Source organism: Nycticebus coucang, chromosome 13 (genome assembly GCF_027406575.1).
Source record: "Nycticebus coucang isolate mNycCou1 chromosome 13, mNycCou1.pri, whole genome shotgun sequence".
Classification (NCBI taxonomy): Eukaryota; Metazoa; Chordata; class Mammalia; order Primates; family Lorisidae; genus Nycticebus; species Nycticebus coucang.
In genome coordinates this window covers 30180960-30198483 of record NC_069792.1, presented here as the reverse complement: position 1 = coordinate 30198483, position 17524 = coordinate 30180960, and the positions used below count along the sequence as shown (strand labels likewise).

The 17524-nt window shown below is 39.5% G+C and overlaps 1 protein-coding gene across 1 annotated transcript in view; it reads right to left on the bottom strand.

Moving 5' to 3' along the window:
- Window positions 1-8134, bottom strand: part of STMN2 (stathmin 2) — a 56196-nt gene extending 48062 nt beyond the window's left edge. Inside the window, exon 1 of the mRNA XM_053558628.1 lies at window positions 7762-8134. Coding sequence (XP_053414603.1) covers window positions 7762-7780 — 19 coding nt within the window. The 5' untranslated portion in view covers window positions 7781-8134. The remainder of the gene's footprint in view (window positions 1-7761) is intronic.
- Window positions 8135-17524: the final 9390 nt, after the last annotated feature.

Here is a 17524-nt window from a genome sequence, read left to right as displayed (position 1 = left end):
CTTAAGTACAATTCCTAGAGAAGCTGTATTTCCACATGACTAGTAAAATGATTGCTGAAATGCATTAATTAACCTTTACATTCACATAAAAGTGTTCTGTGAGAACAAATGTACACAAAATGTTACCTTTAATCATGACTAATAAAAATGGTTATTATAAACACAGGTGTTACTACCGCAAATGTCTCCTTGACAAATGACAGGGCCTGATTCCTTTATTAAAAGATAATTAAAAATGTTTCACAAGGGATTCAGAGTCTTCCCACAGATCTCTCCTTTCTACTTGCTTTTGAATAAGACAAAGATAATCTTAAAGTAATATTTAATAGTTATATTAAATGTGGATGCCTAAGCTACATTTCTCTGTTAGCTTTAAATTTATTTTATAAAACAAAATATTAAAATTAAGGATCTAGGTTATATGGGAAGAATTAAAGATCATTTTGAAATGTGTTAACTGTGATAACGTTGATTGGATTAAGTTAATTTTTTATTTTTCAGAACTGGTCATCATAGCCTGTTCGCATCAGAAATTGCTGCTGCGCTGAACCTGCAGAAAGCAAGGTATTTCATTATTACAACCCCTGAGGTTTTATAGCTCTCTTTCCTCCAAAGCCTAAATCATGGTGATTATTTTAATAAGCCCCAGGTTAGCTATTAAAACTAGTCATCACTTCGAAGATATTTTCTCTTTAAATGGAGTCTGTATCCAGAAAGGACAAGGCCAGAGATGTGGTGGTACACAAATTTGACCTTCACAGTGGGAGCACGTTTGACAAGAAGTACAGTTAAGACTAGCAGGAATTGGTTGAAGATACAGATTCTGTGGGCAGAGGCCTGGGTCCAAATTCTGGATGTGACTGTGTGGCCTTGGGAAAATCACTTCATCTTTCTGTGCCTCAGTTTCCTCATCTTCAATAGAACCTACTTCTTAGGATTATTACATGATTAACATAGTTAAATGTGTAAAGTGCTTAAAACAGTGCCTCACATGGTATGTGTGCCCTAAAAGGATGACACCCAATCAACAAAAGTCACTTCTCATGGAGAATCTGAAATTAATGTCTATGCTATAAAACAAAAATGACTATTGAAAGAAAGCACATTGCAGGAAAATTGTTGAATATAGGAGGTTGCTAGGAAGATTTTTTTTTGGTTCAAGGCCTTCAACTTTAGATTTTTGTCACATGTGTCTACATACACAGCCACACTAAACTGCCAGCACTAAATGTTTAAAGTACACACCACTTTGTATGCTATCTGAGTATGTCTTCTTACCTTTTGAAAGCCTTCAAAATGAACAGTTAAAAATAACACCACCACCAACAAAGGAAGGGCCAACCTTGGGATTCAGTCTAACCTCATGTTGAGTGACAGTATATTCTACCAACTCTGTGGTCAGTTTTATTTGGGATACGTTTGTATGTTTTTAGTGCCTGATTGGGAAAATATTGTATGTCTAATTTGAGACATTTCATGTATAATATCATTTTTGTAAGACAAAATTTCCAGTCATGTGGTAATGTTTGCATGGTCAGCCACTCCTTGGGAGAACTGACATGATATCTTTGATGCTAGTTCTTGGAGATCTACTTTTTTTTTTTTTCTCTAGATTGACTTTCTTAGAAATCCAGAATTAAATAATTGAGCTTATTTATTGGCTTAAGTAATCAGAAAAATCACAGACAATCTGTTTTCAAATATGCAGCTATATACTCAATAAATTCTTAACAATTTTCTCATGTGGTCTCCAGGAAGACATACTCTGTTAAAATAATGTGGTAAGTAATAAGTGTAGGACATATATTAATAATCCTCTGTTTTAATTGCCTCAGTATGTGGAGTAATTGTGGTGAATTAGCTGTGTGGTAAATGAAGTTGCAAACTTTTGCATATTATCTGACATCCAAAAGGTTCTAAGTTGAACTTTTTGTTCTGTATATCGTTTATTAGTGACAGTAAACTGGCATTATTGATTTATCATTCTTCTAAACTGTACCATAAGCCACATTCATTTCTTCTTAGATAGTCACACACATACGCACACATTTCAGGCACAGAGTCAAATTCCCATTTTTTTCACATTTCTCTTGAAAGTCTTCTGCTGAGTTCTGCAATTTGAATATAATTTTGAAAATCCAATTAAGGGAGAGTGATGGTGCAGAACACATAATTCCCACAGGAAGAATATTCCCAAAGTGTATGAGTTTGGAAGTAAAATATTTTGTAAAGATTGCCATGGCTTTAAGGATGTTAAGACACAGTACCAGGTTGTTATTATGAGCAGTCCATATAGATAACAGCAGTCCATATGTAACAACTGATGTTATATATATGGACAAACATCTGAGAGTTTTTTAGGAATGCAGAATGTCTGGTCTCAGCTCAGATTTCTTGAATCAGAGTTTGCATTTTAATGAAAATCATAGATAATTCATATGCACATGGAAGTTGAGGAACACAGTAACATGGCAATATTAAATATTTTACAGATGGATTATAGTTACATAAAATATAAAAGCATTCTCCAGGGTGGCGCCTGTGGCTCAAGGAGTAGGGCGCCGGTCCCATATGCCGGAGGTGGCGGGTTCAAACCCAGCCCTGGCCAAAAACCAAAAAAAAAAAAAGAATTCTCCAACCAAGGCTGAAATGAAACAAATCCACTTTAGATGATCCTAAAAATTAGTTTATGTGTATCTGTTTCTTCTTACTTCGTTAAAATTAACATTGATTTTCTACTAAATTAATGTAATTTTACAAGAAGATGTTCAGTAGTTGCCTAAAGCTGATAAAAATGTTTAAAATCACATTGGATTTAGTTTATAAAGGAAGTTGTTCTTTTTTTTAGGTTTCTTTAAGTGGAAAAGAAAAATAGACTTAGAAGATGGTAAAAGCAGTAACCATCAGTTTTTGGTACGGGTCCTCAATATCACATTACATCTGCCTGTTTTACCTACTAACCTGCAGGTTATCCCATATTCAGGGGTGTCCTCAACATGGGGGGCACATTGCAAATAAATAAGTAAACAATGTTTTTGTTTAACTTATTCCTTTATTTAAACATTAAAAAAGCTATTCCTAAATAATTGTACTGTTGCTACTGATGCTTTTTAACCATTCATCCACTAAAAAACCCCAGAAGTAAAATTACATTAAAATTACAATAAATGATATTGTAATAACAATGTAATGAAACAGGAAAGTAAAATCATTAAGAGAATAATTAATCAGGGCCTTCCAGATTATGATCACTCATTTCATCTTGTCTCCTTGATAAATGCATAAAATCTTTTCATCTACTAAGGTAAAGCATAGCATTAACTTATTGGATAAACAATCGAATGTTCCAGATTAAAAAACAGATTTTATTAAAAAGCTAATATTTGGAACTAGGCTTCAATCAATCTTCTACTTCTTTAGAGAACCTGATCGCCCTCTAGTGGGATAAAAAGTTAATGCAGACTCCAAAATTTTCCAAGTGAGAGGACCAGGAAAGAGAACGCGTCAAGGTTCCGGAAACATCTGGGTCACTGGCTAAATCAGTATTTTCTTTTTGTCTGGCTATTTGTTGAACATTTAATATAAAGTAACAGATTTTGTGGCAATAGAATAATGTGTGTTTTTCCGTGACCGAAAAGGAAATTGATGTGAGCTGGGGTTAGCTACCAATAGCTTGGGGTGGCCACGCCCAGGTCCAGAATTTGCTCTGCAGTCAGCTTCATTCAGCCTTGCCTGAGCAGTTAGCCACTAGGGTAGCATGAACATACCATATAGTCCATCTTACTCAAATGGAGTAAAAAATAATGGTAATTGATAAGTCAGGAATTTTTCTAAAAATGGTCTGGACTTATCAATGACAGAATCTTCAATATGTAATTAGTTCATCTTTCATTTCATTTCTGGTTGTACAGATTCAACTTAAAGAATTTTGCTGGATAGCTGCTACCAGATTTTCACAGACTCAAGTAACTACTGACCCTAAATTATGGGAAGGAAAATGATTTTATTGTATGAATTAGCTTTATGGCTTTCTGGGAGGACATTTTCTAAATCTGAGTAAAACGTAGCCTCTGGTGGCATTTTTAAATACCTGGAAGTGAGTAATTTGATGGAAGTCATATTATGCCACATGATCAAATGCTTAATCCACAATTCATCGATTAGCAATTAAAAAATTAAAAACCCAAAGTAATTAAAAAAATTTAATGCGACAAATAAAACCTTCCTAAATATGAATGAAGCAACAGCTCTAAAAACAAACAAAAATCCTCCTTCTTCCCTTAGCACAGAATACTTTACTACAAATCTGTAGGTCAGATCACAAAGCCATTGTGAATTTTGACTTAACGATGTTCTAGATTTTAATATAAATCTTAATTATCCTCTTAAAATATACTTTCTTTCAGAGAATTTTAACGCTCATACACAAGCGCCGCCAGGTCTAGTAATTGATTCTACCGTGCTGGCTGTCTGCTACGCTGGGCGCAGCGTTCACTGCGGCTCTGGCTCTGCTCATTCACCTCGTAGAACTAAGTCTGAGAGAAATTGGTGAACTACTGCTACTCCTCTTTCAGTTTTATCCTGAAATCCTGACCAAATCCCCAGTTTTTCCCTTCTACTTATTTATATACTCATTTAGAAGGAGCCCACTTCATCAGAGCAGAGAATGGGAGTATCTTATTTACCTAGCACAATCACGCTGGATACAACCAGTCTTCATTCAATCAGGAAAGAAAGCACCCGCCCCTATGATTAATTGATTATGCTTTGTAATTGGAAGGATTTAAAAAACTATTATTTTAATATTGTAGAGGTAAAGCTTCTTTTCATGATTTGCAAATGCAGTTTAATTGTGGCCAGGAAGGATCCTGGCATTTGTCATACTTAGGCTGGGCTTTTTGTAGGGATTGCGGCTACCATTTCACAGCCAGTGTTTCTGTGTAGAATTTAGATTGATATCAAGAATCAGCAGTTGGAAGAACAGTTTTAGGGAAAACAACAGTTAAAATTTTGTCCATGATCCATATGTTTATAGATATAACTTGATGCTGAAGATCATAACATCTCAATTATACACGTAGTTTTCACCCATTGCAGCTACATTTTTTTTTTTTCTTGGAGAATTTTCCAGCAATCATTGGCACACATACTGACCTTAGCAAGTCCCTGCATATGTATCCCAGTCACATGAACACACACAATCCCCACAGGAAGCGAAATATATTTGCTTTCTAATTTAAATGAACAGCCAGACACAAAATTTCCTTTTTTGTGGGGCAGGGAATGAGGGGAATTAGAAGAAAGAAAAGTGAGGGGAATACGAGTTAATCCTTAACCAAAGCAATGCACGTCTCGTTTGAATAAATGAGAACAAATAAGGCCACTGAGTCATGAAATAATGATTCCAAATGATAATACTAATGACGACGAGTTTGTAGCCGCCCTTCCGCAGCAGAAACCTTTTGGGAGGGTTGCAGAGGGCCAAGCGAGATTGCCCCCCTCCCATTCTGAAAAGCCTTCTGGACTTGCGGGTAAGCGGCGAATTGTGGGAAGTGGGGGTAGCTCAGGACACTGCGCAGAAACCGGTCTCCCCAGCTGCACCCGTGGGGGCCAGTGCCCAGCTCCCCGGAGGTGAGCGAAGGGCGCGGCGCTGGGCTCTGCAGGGCTGGCTGCGCTCCACGCGCCCAGTCGCCACGTGCGCCCCCATCCGGCCAGCAGCCTCCGGCTCAGAGCCCAGCTAGGAGGGGTGGAGCCCAGCCGCGCCCAGCTGGAGAAGAGGGGGTCCCTCTTAGAGACCCTCCGCAGAGTCTCCATTCTGGGGAATCAGAGAGAACAGAGGGTGGGCTGTGGGATTGGGCTGGGGAAAAATAGCCCTGAGCTCCGCGGGCCGTGGGTGGGTGAGAAGAGCCTGCCCTCCCCGAACCCCAGGGAAGGGGTCACCTCTGCGGTCTCGAGGCTGGGCGGGGTGGGGCAGCGCCTTTGTGCTGACGGGTGGGACTCCAGCCGGCTTTTCCGCAGAGCCGCACACTTGTCTGGGAGGGGCTCAGCGCCAGGACTGATAGACACGCTGGGTGTCTGCGCACATGGAGGGTGCCAGGGTGGTTCTGGATTGCGGGGTTGGGAAAGAGATCCGAGGACCGCAGACCACTCAACAGCCCCTCTCGTATCCCGCCGTCTCAGTCAGTCCCGGAGCCGGTGGTCTCTCCAGCTCTGCAGGGAGGGTGGGGCAGGGCGGAGCCGTCCAGATACAGCCCTTTCGCCCTCTTTCCCCCTTCTCTGCATACCGCAGCCGGATCCCGGGGAGAGGCGCGGCCAGCTGCCACAGGATTGTAGGCCCCTCCCAGGACCACCAAGAGCTGGAACCCTGGAGCACTAGATGGGCTGAAGGCCCTGAACCAGGGACCTTGTTCGGTCTCTCTGACTCTCCAACATAGGTTAAGCCTATGATATTGTCAGTATTTGGCCCTGTCTGACCCACAAAACGGGCATTTCACGTGGCTCAACTTAAAACCTTGACCTCCTTTTGCTTTACATTACAAGTCTTTATCTGTATTATTATGTACATACACATATCTGAGTTCCAGAAGCTTTTCCCTCAAGCGATCAAGGAGTTAGTTCAAAGACGCCTTTATCTGCGTCTGTGTCTAAGCATCTTACGTTATGTAGTTCTGAAAAGAAAAATGTTAACCCACTTTTCCCACCTCTCTCTAAACAGAACAATGAGGCCTGCGTGGGGAGGGCGGGGTCAGTGGACAGGTCTCTCCTGGAAGCCGCGGCCGGGGGTCCGGAGCACAGAGCGCGGGGCGTGGCGCTGCTCTCCCTGCAAGGCTGGGCCCCTGGGTGTCAGCCTTGTGCTCCTCACACGACCCCATTTCTCCAGAAGATGCAGCACTGGGCGCGGGGCGGGGCGGCGCGGCGCGGTTCCGCACAGGGTGGGGCTGTCCGCATTGTGCGCCCGGCGCGGCAGGTGCCTCCCCCGGGACCGCGGGTCCGCACACAAAGAAACCCCACCCCAGCGCCTTCGCAGCCGCTGTCCCTCCACCCCTCCCCATCGCGCGCTTCCCCGCCCCTGCAGCTGCCCACCCGCGCCCTCCACGCGCTCCGCGACTTCCTCTCTCCTTCCCCTCCCTTTCCCTAAAACAAAGGAGCAGAGGTCCGACTCCTACCCCTCCCCCCTCCCCCGGCTTTACCTCACCGCACCGAGTCCAGGACTAGCGGTTTCTCCGACCAGACAATACCATAAAATGTGCCCGGTTCTTCCCCCCAACCCCCGCACCGTCTCCACCCATCTTTCAAACAGCTAGATGGGACGGCTTTGACTTTGCATTTTTCTTTTTCCTTTCTCTCAACCTCTCCCTTCCCCTTCCCCATTTTCTTTTTCAAACTAGAGAAGAAATAAAGGTCGTTAGAAAAGCACTTTTTAAAATGACCCTTAACCATGTGAGGCAAACAGTTAAGGTAGCTTCCTCCCCTCACGATTGAGACCTCATTTGAAATATAAAGGCAGCACAAATTTCCTACCCACGGCAGGGCAACTTACCTGCTTCTGTCTTTTAAAAGAAATCCTTCGCTTTAGATTTCCAAGGACCCCCTTTCTGCCCTCCCACGTCCCCCAGACCTGCCTCGGTCCTTCCTGGTCCTGCGTTACCATTAACGTCTTTATCTTTCTAAAATATCTCAAAATGCCCTCAGAGCTCTGAGAGAGAAGGTGAGAGGTGGGTTCCAGGTAGAGCCAACAGAGAAGGAGGCGCGATGCCTTACCCATTGCTGTTTTAGCCATTGTAGGGAGGTGCAGACGCTGAGCGGTGGCGAAGGCAAAGGGTCCGGCTACAGCAGCGGAGAGAGCGAGAGAGGACTGAATAAGGCACTGAGTCTGCAGAGTGGGACCGTGCTAGAGAAAGAGCGAGAGGCAGGAGCCCATGAATAATTATCACTCAGAAGCTCAAGCAGATTGGCTCCCAAGGTCCCCTGACATGACTCCCGCAGAGTCAGAATCTCCAAGCATTAAATATTGATCGGCCAATGGTGCTGAAGTACAAAGTACCACAATGCAGTTTGAAATGGAAATCAGTCCTTCCCTGGCGGCTCCCCCCGATTTTGGGGGCCTGATAGTACAGTCCAAGTAGTGTGGAGCCTTAGCCCTGAAGCCTCCTAGGAGCTAAGAACTGGGCTGCGTCTACCTGGGGGCCAGGAGGCTTGACTTTGTTCACATGTTTCAAAGCACATTTCAGTGGAAAGGGGCTCAGAGATCTGACAAGTTCTCGCAATATGCTGGCTGTTGGAAAATTCTGTTTAAATGCTGTGTTTTTACTTTTTCATGTTTTCTTCTTCACCTTTGGCACTGTCTTTGGTTGATGCTGGTCTCCCAGGGCTACCCCATGTGGTGGTGGTTCAGAGCAGACTTGCATCATTGTTCTTTATCTTCTATCACAGTTGGACTTAAGTCTCTGAACTGTTGAAGGTCTCTCAGGAGAGGAAGGCCTGGTGTTTCCTCCCTAAGCACAGTGAAAGGGTCTGCTTGGCTGCTCAGGAATAGGAATGGCCATTAAGGTCCACCCGGGGAGCTGGTGGAAGAGGATGTTGGCCTGCGGCCTGTCCACCTGGTAACAGGGCAGAACCCGCTGGCTGGCTGATGTAGGCCCTGTAGTGAACGCCTTGCTGCCCTGGAGGTGTAGGATTACATGACTGAAACCTTTAGGTTTTCAGGGCTCTTAGGAAAACCCTTTACATTGAAAAGTTAAAATAGAAGAGATGAAAACTGAGGTCCGGAGTGTGATTTTTCTGAAATCCAGAGAGACTCCATTTATCTGGGCCAAAGAAAGATGTGTTCGAGTTTAAGACTGAGCAATGTGGTACATATGGATTTTTGAGACTAGTTGCAAAAAGCAAAAACAAAGACATTCATTAATTCATTCCTCTCACTTAATGAATATTATTCATTGATTTATTCTCTCTCTGGATTCAAATACTTACATATTTATTGAGCATTTACCAAGTGCCCAGCTCTAAGGATACAACAGTGAGAAAAAGTTAGGACTTTCTCTCAAAGAAATTTTTTTTTTTCTTTTTGGGACAGTGTCTTTCTCTGTCACCCAGGCTAGAGTGTAGTGTTGTCATCATAGCTCACAGAATCCTCAATCTTCTGGGTTCAAGTGATCTTCCTGCTTCAGCCTCGTGAGTACTTGGGACTAAAGGCACATGTCACCACGTTGTCACCACATCTGGCTAATTTTAATATGTATGTATATTGTATAGACAGGGTCTTGCTTTTGCTCAGGCTGGTCTCACACTTCTGGCCTCAAGCAATCCTCCTGCCTTGGACTCCCAAAGTGTGAGACTTTGCTTGGCTTCAAAGAGAATTTAATCACTGTTAACTTAATACGTCTGTGACTTCATTGAAAAAGTCTACATTCATGCAGAAAGTATGGTTTTGATATTGGAAAAGGCAAAGAATTGCTAATTCCAATGTATTTGAAAACCGAAAGAATAGCACATTGCTGCAGTCATGAATATGTACAAAACCCTAGAAGATTTTTATTTTATAGAAATAGTTAGGATTTTTATCATTAGTAAAGTTAAGTTCTTAGTAGTTTTCAATCAAATAATATTTCAAAATTTCTATCTTCAGGAATAGTATACAGTTTCCAATACATAAAACCATTGAAAATAGCAGGGTACTCTCCTTGGTGCTGAAATAAATTTCTTCACCTCCTATTAACTTGTCAGATATTTTAACCCTGTGGACGTCTTGCTGAATGACATAAAGCTACTGGAATTGAAGCAATTTTTAACTGCTGAATCATGGTAGAAATAAGAGATAAGTGGAGATCAATAAAATTATTTCTTGAACAGGAAGATTAGAAATGATTGTTCCTGTCACTGTTCAGGTCCGTGACTATGACAAAGCAAGAGAGCGATATGAAAGTTGGCAGTGTCTGGAAATAAATAACCATTTTTTTCCTTCTGTCTATAGCCATTTCCCACTTCAAGTGTGAGAGTTAATTCCCTCTTACTGGAGTAGTTATCTATCATGAGATGAAAGATCTTCAGCATGTCTGTGTGACTAATATCTTTAAAGTGTTCCTCTTCTCCTGAGCACACCCTTTCCCCTCAGTCTATGTGTCATTTCTACATATTTTTCAGCTTCCTTGAAGAAGAAGGGCTTTACATCATGGCATTAATGTCTGTAACAACTGAAATTAGCAGTTGAATGAGACCTATTACATTTTTAATCACCAGGAGGAAGACAAAAAACCACACTCATTCTATTGTCCTAATCTCTCCTTCTCTGGTGAACATTACATACTGATGCATGGAAATAGGAGAGGGAGGTCAGTGTGTATAGGGTCAAGTGTCAGATGTGTGACTCTTTTCTACCTTAGACTTTCTGGATGCTTAGTTATGTATGATTTTCAAATAATGTCAAGCAGGGGAGGGATTGGGTTAATATGGCTTACTACAGAAGAAAAGATAGTGGGCTATTGCCACCTGGCTTAGAAAAGCCAAATAAATTCAAAGAGCTCTGTCACTATCAATTATTGCTTTTTAATTTTCTTTTAACATTACAATGTGCTATCATACATAATTGGTCTGAGAGAGTAAGGGCAAAATAGGAACAGAAAAAATATTTCATATTCAGTAGTTTGTTCACTTATTCATTTGTTTCTACAGCCAATTTATTTATTCAACAAATATTGATTTAATGAAGTTTTTAGGCTTTTGTACTATTTTGTTAGTAAAGCTTTACCTTGATGTCCAAAAATACTAAATGAAGAAAAATGTAACACTCATCTTTTCAGGAAAATATTATTAAATTGTTAGGGGGCTGAATATCATCCTATGATTTTATTTACCATCTTAGTCTATAACCACTGAGTGAGAACACAATGAGAACACAAATAATAGAAAAGATAACCAAAACTGGCTCTGAGAATAAAAGAGCATTTGTTGGATCTTCTAACTATGGTGGTAAAGTGAACCCCAGATTTATGGAGATGAGAATCAGTTTGCCATGAAGCAAATGGTTTCCATGGTGATTGATGGACACCCAGATTAAAAAATAAGGACAACAGGACTTGGACAGACTGAATAGATATCACGTATAACTGTTTAAATCACCATGGATATTTAAAACATTTTCAATGTGATTACTGTGTTCATGGCTTCTAATACATGTAAATGTTTAAGGGCTGAGTCGTGTATATATATTTTTCCTGGAGTTTGGCTCCATGATCACATGGTAGATAGTCAATAAATGCTTGTGAAATAATATTAACAAGTAACACACAGTTGCAAATGGTTCAGGATGAGACTGAACCCAATGAAGCCATACTGATGCTTCCAACCACCCTTCTTTGCTTAGCTCAGATTGGAAGCAGGTATCAGCCTGTTTACGTGTGCTTATTTATTTATATCCTGCCCCTTCCTCAAAAGAACATAAGTGAATAGAGCTCACATCCATAGAAGGCCCTTGATAATTTTTGTTATCTTTAACAGCAGTAAGCTGAAGTGGAAATTAAAGACTTGCTAACAGTAATTTTTATTATTGTGAGTTATAGCCTATTGTGTATTGTCTCGGCAAGGAGGTCTGAGTTGTTGATTTCTTTCCAACTGGAAAGGAAAAGTGACTTTAGAGGATTAGCTGATGTCATCTAATGTAGTCATATGATTTTCTGCTATTAATAAACAAGTGTCTCAGAGACATAATAAAGCAATTATTGAAAGTTAGTGAAATATGGAAAACACTGTTAGAGTTAAATTAATTGTTTTAATCTGACCTTACTTGATTACAAAAGAAGTTTGAGAAATAAAAGCTGTGGAATTTTTTTAGGTGGCTAGAAATTTAGTATATAATATCGATGAAGATATTTAGAGATGCATCCAAAATAACCATACGTGAAAGAATAGTCAAGTGACTAATACTTTGATTATTTTGCCATATTTAAATCCCTATAGATTAAGGAAAAATAAAATGAAAAGGATCATATGTCATTTAACAGTTCTGTTCAGTATGGTTTACTTGAAAGGGAAGTCACTCTAAGGAGGGAAGACTAGTATTCCTTATTAACAATGAAATATATAGTGTTCAGGAAGTTGCCAACGTGGTCGAGTTATTTCTGAAGTGGAGAATGAACATCTTTTATTGTTTTCCTAATAAACTGGTTATTTAAAAATGAAGAATGCTTAGTTAATTATTATGTTAGTTTCTGTACCTAGGGTTTTCTTCACATCTGTACGAGACTTGTATGTATTAGTAATTAGTATAATTCACCCCTGAAGCAAAATGACTTATTGAAATTAGTAAATCTTATCGATGGTTTTATAATTCAACTTTCCTGGAAATGAACTTGCTGTAATCATCAGAAGGGATTGATATAAACTTAATAAGCTGAATCTTTACATTAAATTAGTAGTGTTGAAAAACTATGTATTTGCTATCTTAGCAGTAATTACTGTGACTTTTCCCTTCTCTCTTTGAGTTGATTGACAGCCTGAGGCCATGGAGAATCAGTGGGACACCACTGAAGCTGGGAAGCTGGTTTCCCTTGGGATTTTATTTATCATCTTAGTTTATAACCATTGACTGAGAACACAGTGCCTGGAAGAGAAAAATCTAGGAGAAATAGGATTCATTCTATTATCCCACAATAAATAGAGTAGGGTAATTTATTTCATTTTTAAGCCAAAGCCCTACTATGAGCATAACAGAATATGTATAGTAACATTAGTTGCTTAGGCACTTTGTTTTTTTAAATCAAGCTGGAAGAAAATGAAGGATTTACAGAAAAAGAAAAGCAAAAGACTTTATTATACTGCCTTCCAGGGAGATTTTCCCATTAGTCATTTATTAACGCATTCGCTGACCTTCTGAACTTTCCCCACTTTCATTCTGCTTTATTATCAAATGGAATTGAATTAATAGATGCAGGTAGCATTTTTAAAAATCTATTTTATCAAAAATTGAATTTGACGGTAACATTAGCCTTGAACTCAACTATATACAACAGAATCTGATTCCACTTAAAAAAAAATCTCTTTACATATTTAATGACTCTTCCTTTTTTTGATTACTTCCTAAATCATAGGTTAAGCAGCTACACCTAGATTTTTGGTCTGTTCAGCAAAAATGGAGCAAGGCATAGTTATGTAGGAAATGCTGCCCATTGTGCCAAAAAAAGAAATTTGCCATAGATTTGCAGATGTATTATTTGCGTTTATTAAGAATGTGCTGGAAATGTTCTCTATTTCAAAGGAGATTCTAATAGAATTTTAATTATTGTGGGTTATATGAGCATACCTAAATGTTTTATATTAACTATTTACATCAAAATATAAATATATAGTATTTAAACTTTTTTTTGTGATTCATAATTTTTTTTTTTATTAAATCATAGCTGTGTACATTGATATGATCATGGGGCATCATTCACTAGCTTTACAGACTGTTTACCAAGTTTCACATATACCCTTGTAGGATGCACCGCTGGTGTAATCCCACCAATCCCCTTCCCTTTACCGGTATTTAAACTTTTGTCATAAAGTATTTCAAATGGACGTGAGAGAACAAATAATGAACTTGTATCAAAAAATTGCCAAGATTGGCGGTGCCCATAGCTCAGTGGATAGGGCGCCTGCCACATACACCGAGGATGGTGGGATCGAACCCAGCTTGGGATTGCTAAACAACAATGACAACAACAACAAAAAAATAGCTGGGCGTTGTGGCAGGCATCTATAGTCCCAGCTACTTGAGAGGTAAGAGAATCACTTAAGCCCAAGAGTTTGAGGTTGCTGTGACCTGTGATGCCACAGCACTCTACTGAGGGCGACAGTGAGACTCTGTCTCAAAAAAAAAAAAAAAAAATTACCAAGATTTATTGCTTCTATTTCTTTTTCTTTTTTTCATCTTTGGTGAATTCTTTAAAAGGACATTTCAGACATTATTTTAATTAACTCTTACATACTTAAGTAAGATTCTCTGAAAAATATGAACCTTGATCACTATTGATTTATAGTATAGTCTGAGGTTCAGTAACGTGATTCCTCCTGCTTTGTTTTTATTTCTGAGTAATGTCTTGGCTATTTGAGGTTTTTTCTGATTCCATATAAAACAAAGCATTATTTTTTCAAAGTCTTTAAAGTATGACAGTGGAACTTTAATAGGGATTGCATTAAAATTGTATATTGCTTTGGGTAGTATGGACATTTTAACAATGTTGATTCTTCCCAGCCATGAGCATGGTATGGTTTTCCATTTGTTAACATTTTCAGCTATTTCCTTTCTTAGAGTTTCATAGTTCTCTTTGGTACTGGCACAAAAACAGAGAGGTAGATGTATGGAACAGAATAGAGAACCAAGAGATTAACCCAGCTACTTACCATTATTTTAATCTTTTCAGTGGGGGAAAAGATTCCCTATTTAACAAACGGTGCTGGGTGAACTGGCTGGCGACCTGTAGAAGACTGAAACTGGACCCACACCTTTCACGATTAACTAAGAGAGACTCTCACTGGATTAAAGATTTAAACTTAAGACACGAAACTATAACAATACTAGAAGAAATTGCAGAGAAAACTCTTGAAGAATTTGGCCTGGGTGAATATTTTCTGAGGAGGACCCCCCTGGGCAATTGAAGCAGCTTCAAAAATACACTACTGGGACCTGATCAAACTAAGAAGCTTCTGCACAGCCAAGAACACAGTAAGTAAAGCAAGCAAACAGCCCTCAGAATGGGAGAAGATATTTGCAGGTTATGTCTCCGACAGATGTTTAATAACCAGAATCCTCAGAGAACTCAAAATGTATAAGCAAGAAAAGAACAAGTGATCCCATTGCAGGCTGGGCAAGGGACTTGAAGAGAAACTTCTTTGAAGAAGACAGGCGCATGGCCTACAGACATATGAAAAAATGCTCATCATCCTTAATCATCAGAGAAATGCAAATCAAAACTACTTTGAGATATCATCTAACTCCAGTAAGATTAGCCGATATCACAAAATCCCAAGACCAGAGATGTTGGCATGGATGTGGAGAAAAGGGAACACTTCTACACTGCTGGTGGGAATGCAAATTAATACATTCCTTTTGGAAAGATGTTTGGATAACACAGAGATCTAAAAATAGGTTTGCCATTCAATCCTATAATTCCTCTACTAGGTATATAACCAGAAGACCAAAAATCACATTATAACAAAGATATTTGTGCTAGAATGTTTATTGAAGCCCAATTCATAATTGCTAAGTCATGGAAAAAGCCCAAGTGCCCATTGATCCACGAATAGATTAATAAATTGTGGTATATGTACACCATGGAATATTAGGCAGCCTTAAAGAAAGATGGAGACTTTACCTCTTTCATGTTTACATGGATGGAGCTGGAACATATTCTTCTTAGTAAAGTATCTCAAGAATGGAAGAAAAAGTATCCAATGTACTCAGCCCTACTATGAAACTAATGTATGGCTTTCATATGAAAGCTATAACCCAGTTACAACCTAAGAATATGGGGAAAGGGGAGTGGGAGGGGAGGGAGGGCGGAGGATGGGTAGAGGGAGGGTGATTGGTGGGATTACATCTGTGGTGCATCTTACAAAGGTACATGTGAAACTTAGTAAATCTAGAATATAATTGTCTTAACACAATAACTAAGAAAATGCCAGGAAGTCTATGTTAACCAGTGTGATGAAAATGTGTCAAACGGTCTATAAAACCAGTGTATGGTGCCCCATGATTGCATTAATGTACACAGATATGATTTAATAAAAAAGATACTGATAACTAATATTTGCAACTCATTGGCCTGTTTCTCTGGTAGAAAAGTTTAAGAAATGATGAATCTCAAAGGTTCTTAACAGAACTACAGTTCAACAATTTATAGATTCTCCAATGTGTTTAAATAAACTCTTTATCTGCATTCTAAAAAAAAAAATATGAACCTTGTCTTACCCAAATACAATTCCATTATTACACTTAATTTTAATAGTGCTTCTCTGGTATCATCTAGTATCTGGTTCATAAATCGCATTTTCATGATTGTTTCAAGAATTTTTTTTTTATAGTTGTTTTGTTTAGATTAGGACCCAAATATGGTCTGCACATTCTATTCACATCTATGTTTCTCAAATCTCTTTAAATTTGGAACAGTCTTTCCTTCGTTTTTAAAATGCCTTCCATTGACCTATTGTAGAAAAAAAGGTCATTTATCCTACGAACTTTATTATATTCTGAATACGACTATTTCCTTCTAACGTAATAACTTAAGTTGTTTCTGTGTCCCTGTAAATGGAAATCAACTTTTGAGAATTAGTTAGATTTAGAATCATCTCCTCAAAGAGTAACTTAGATGTATTAACTTTAATTAAAAGTACAACTGATATTTATTCACATGTTCTGGAGATCAGTTGTGGAACCAAGGCAAGGGAGGGTTGTTAAAAGCAAAACCCACAGCAGCCTGAGGAGCAGCGAAATATTTTTGTCCCTGACATTAGTCAAAACTTATCAGGAAGAGCATTTCCCTGAAAGCAGACTGGCCTTTATCAGGGAAGACAACTTGACTTAGGAATCTTGTGACTGAAAGCTACAGAAAGTGGTAAGTTTTATTTCTGGGCATGGTAATTGTTGAACTCTATTGGAATTCTGCTGAACTCTGTAGTCAAGAATTTACCATTTCTCTGTTAAAATCAATACCTTTGTGGGTGGCACCTGTGGGTCAGTGGGTAGGGCGCTGGTCCCACATACCGAGGGTGGTGGGTTCAAACCCGACCCCAGCCAAACTGCAACAAAAAAAAAATAGCTGGGCATTGTGGCAGGTGCCTGTAGTCCCAGCTACTCGGAAGGCTGAGGCAAGAGAATTGCCTGGGCCCGGGAGATGGAGGTTGCTGTGAGCTGTGATGTCACAACACTCTGCTGAGGGTGATAAAGTGAGACTCTGTCTCTTAAAAAAAAATCAATATCTTTGTCACATTTTTGGTCAAAGTCTGATGAGTGAGCTGTGCTGGCTTCGGTCATTTTGATGCAGTATTGAAATGCTGAAATATTTATGTCCTCCCACCCCTCAATTCATATGTCAAGATCCTAAGCCTTAAGGCAATGGTGGTAGGAGGTGCCACCTTTGGGAGGTGATGCATGACCTTGGATCCCTCCTGAATGGGATTAGTGCCCTTATGAAAAAGGACACAGAAGGTTCCTTCACCTCTTTCACCTGTGAGGACACAGCTAGATGGTGCCATCTATGAACTGGGAAGCAGGCTGTCACCAGGTATCAAACTACCAATGTCTCGATCTTGGAGTTTCCAGTCTCCAGAATTGTGAGAAATAAATTTCTCCTGTTTATGATATTTTTGTTATGGCATTCCAAATGGCCAACACGTTGCTAGGTGTCAGTCCAATATAATGGCGGTGTAGCGATTTTTCAGCACCTGCATACCATTTAGTAGAAAGCATAAGAGGTATGTGGACAATCATAAATGTCAAAAGACATATTTGGAATCCTACTTTGTATTTTGCTTTTAATTGGCCTGGAAT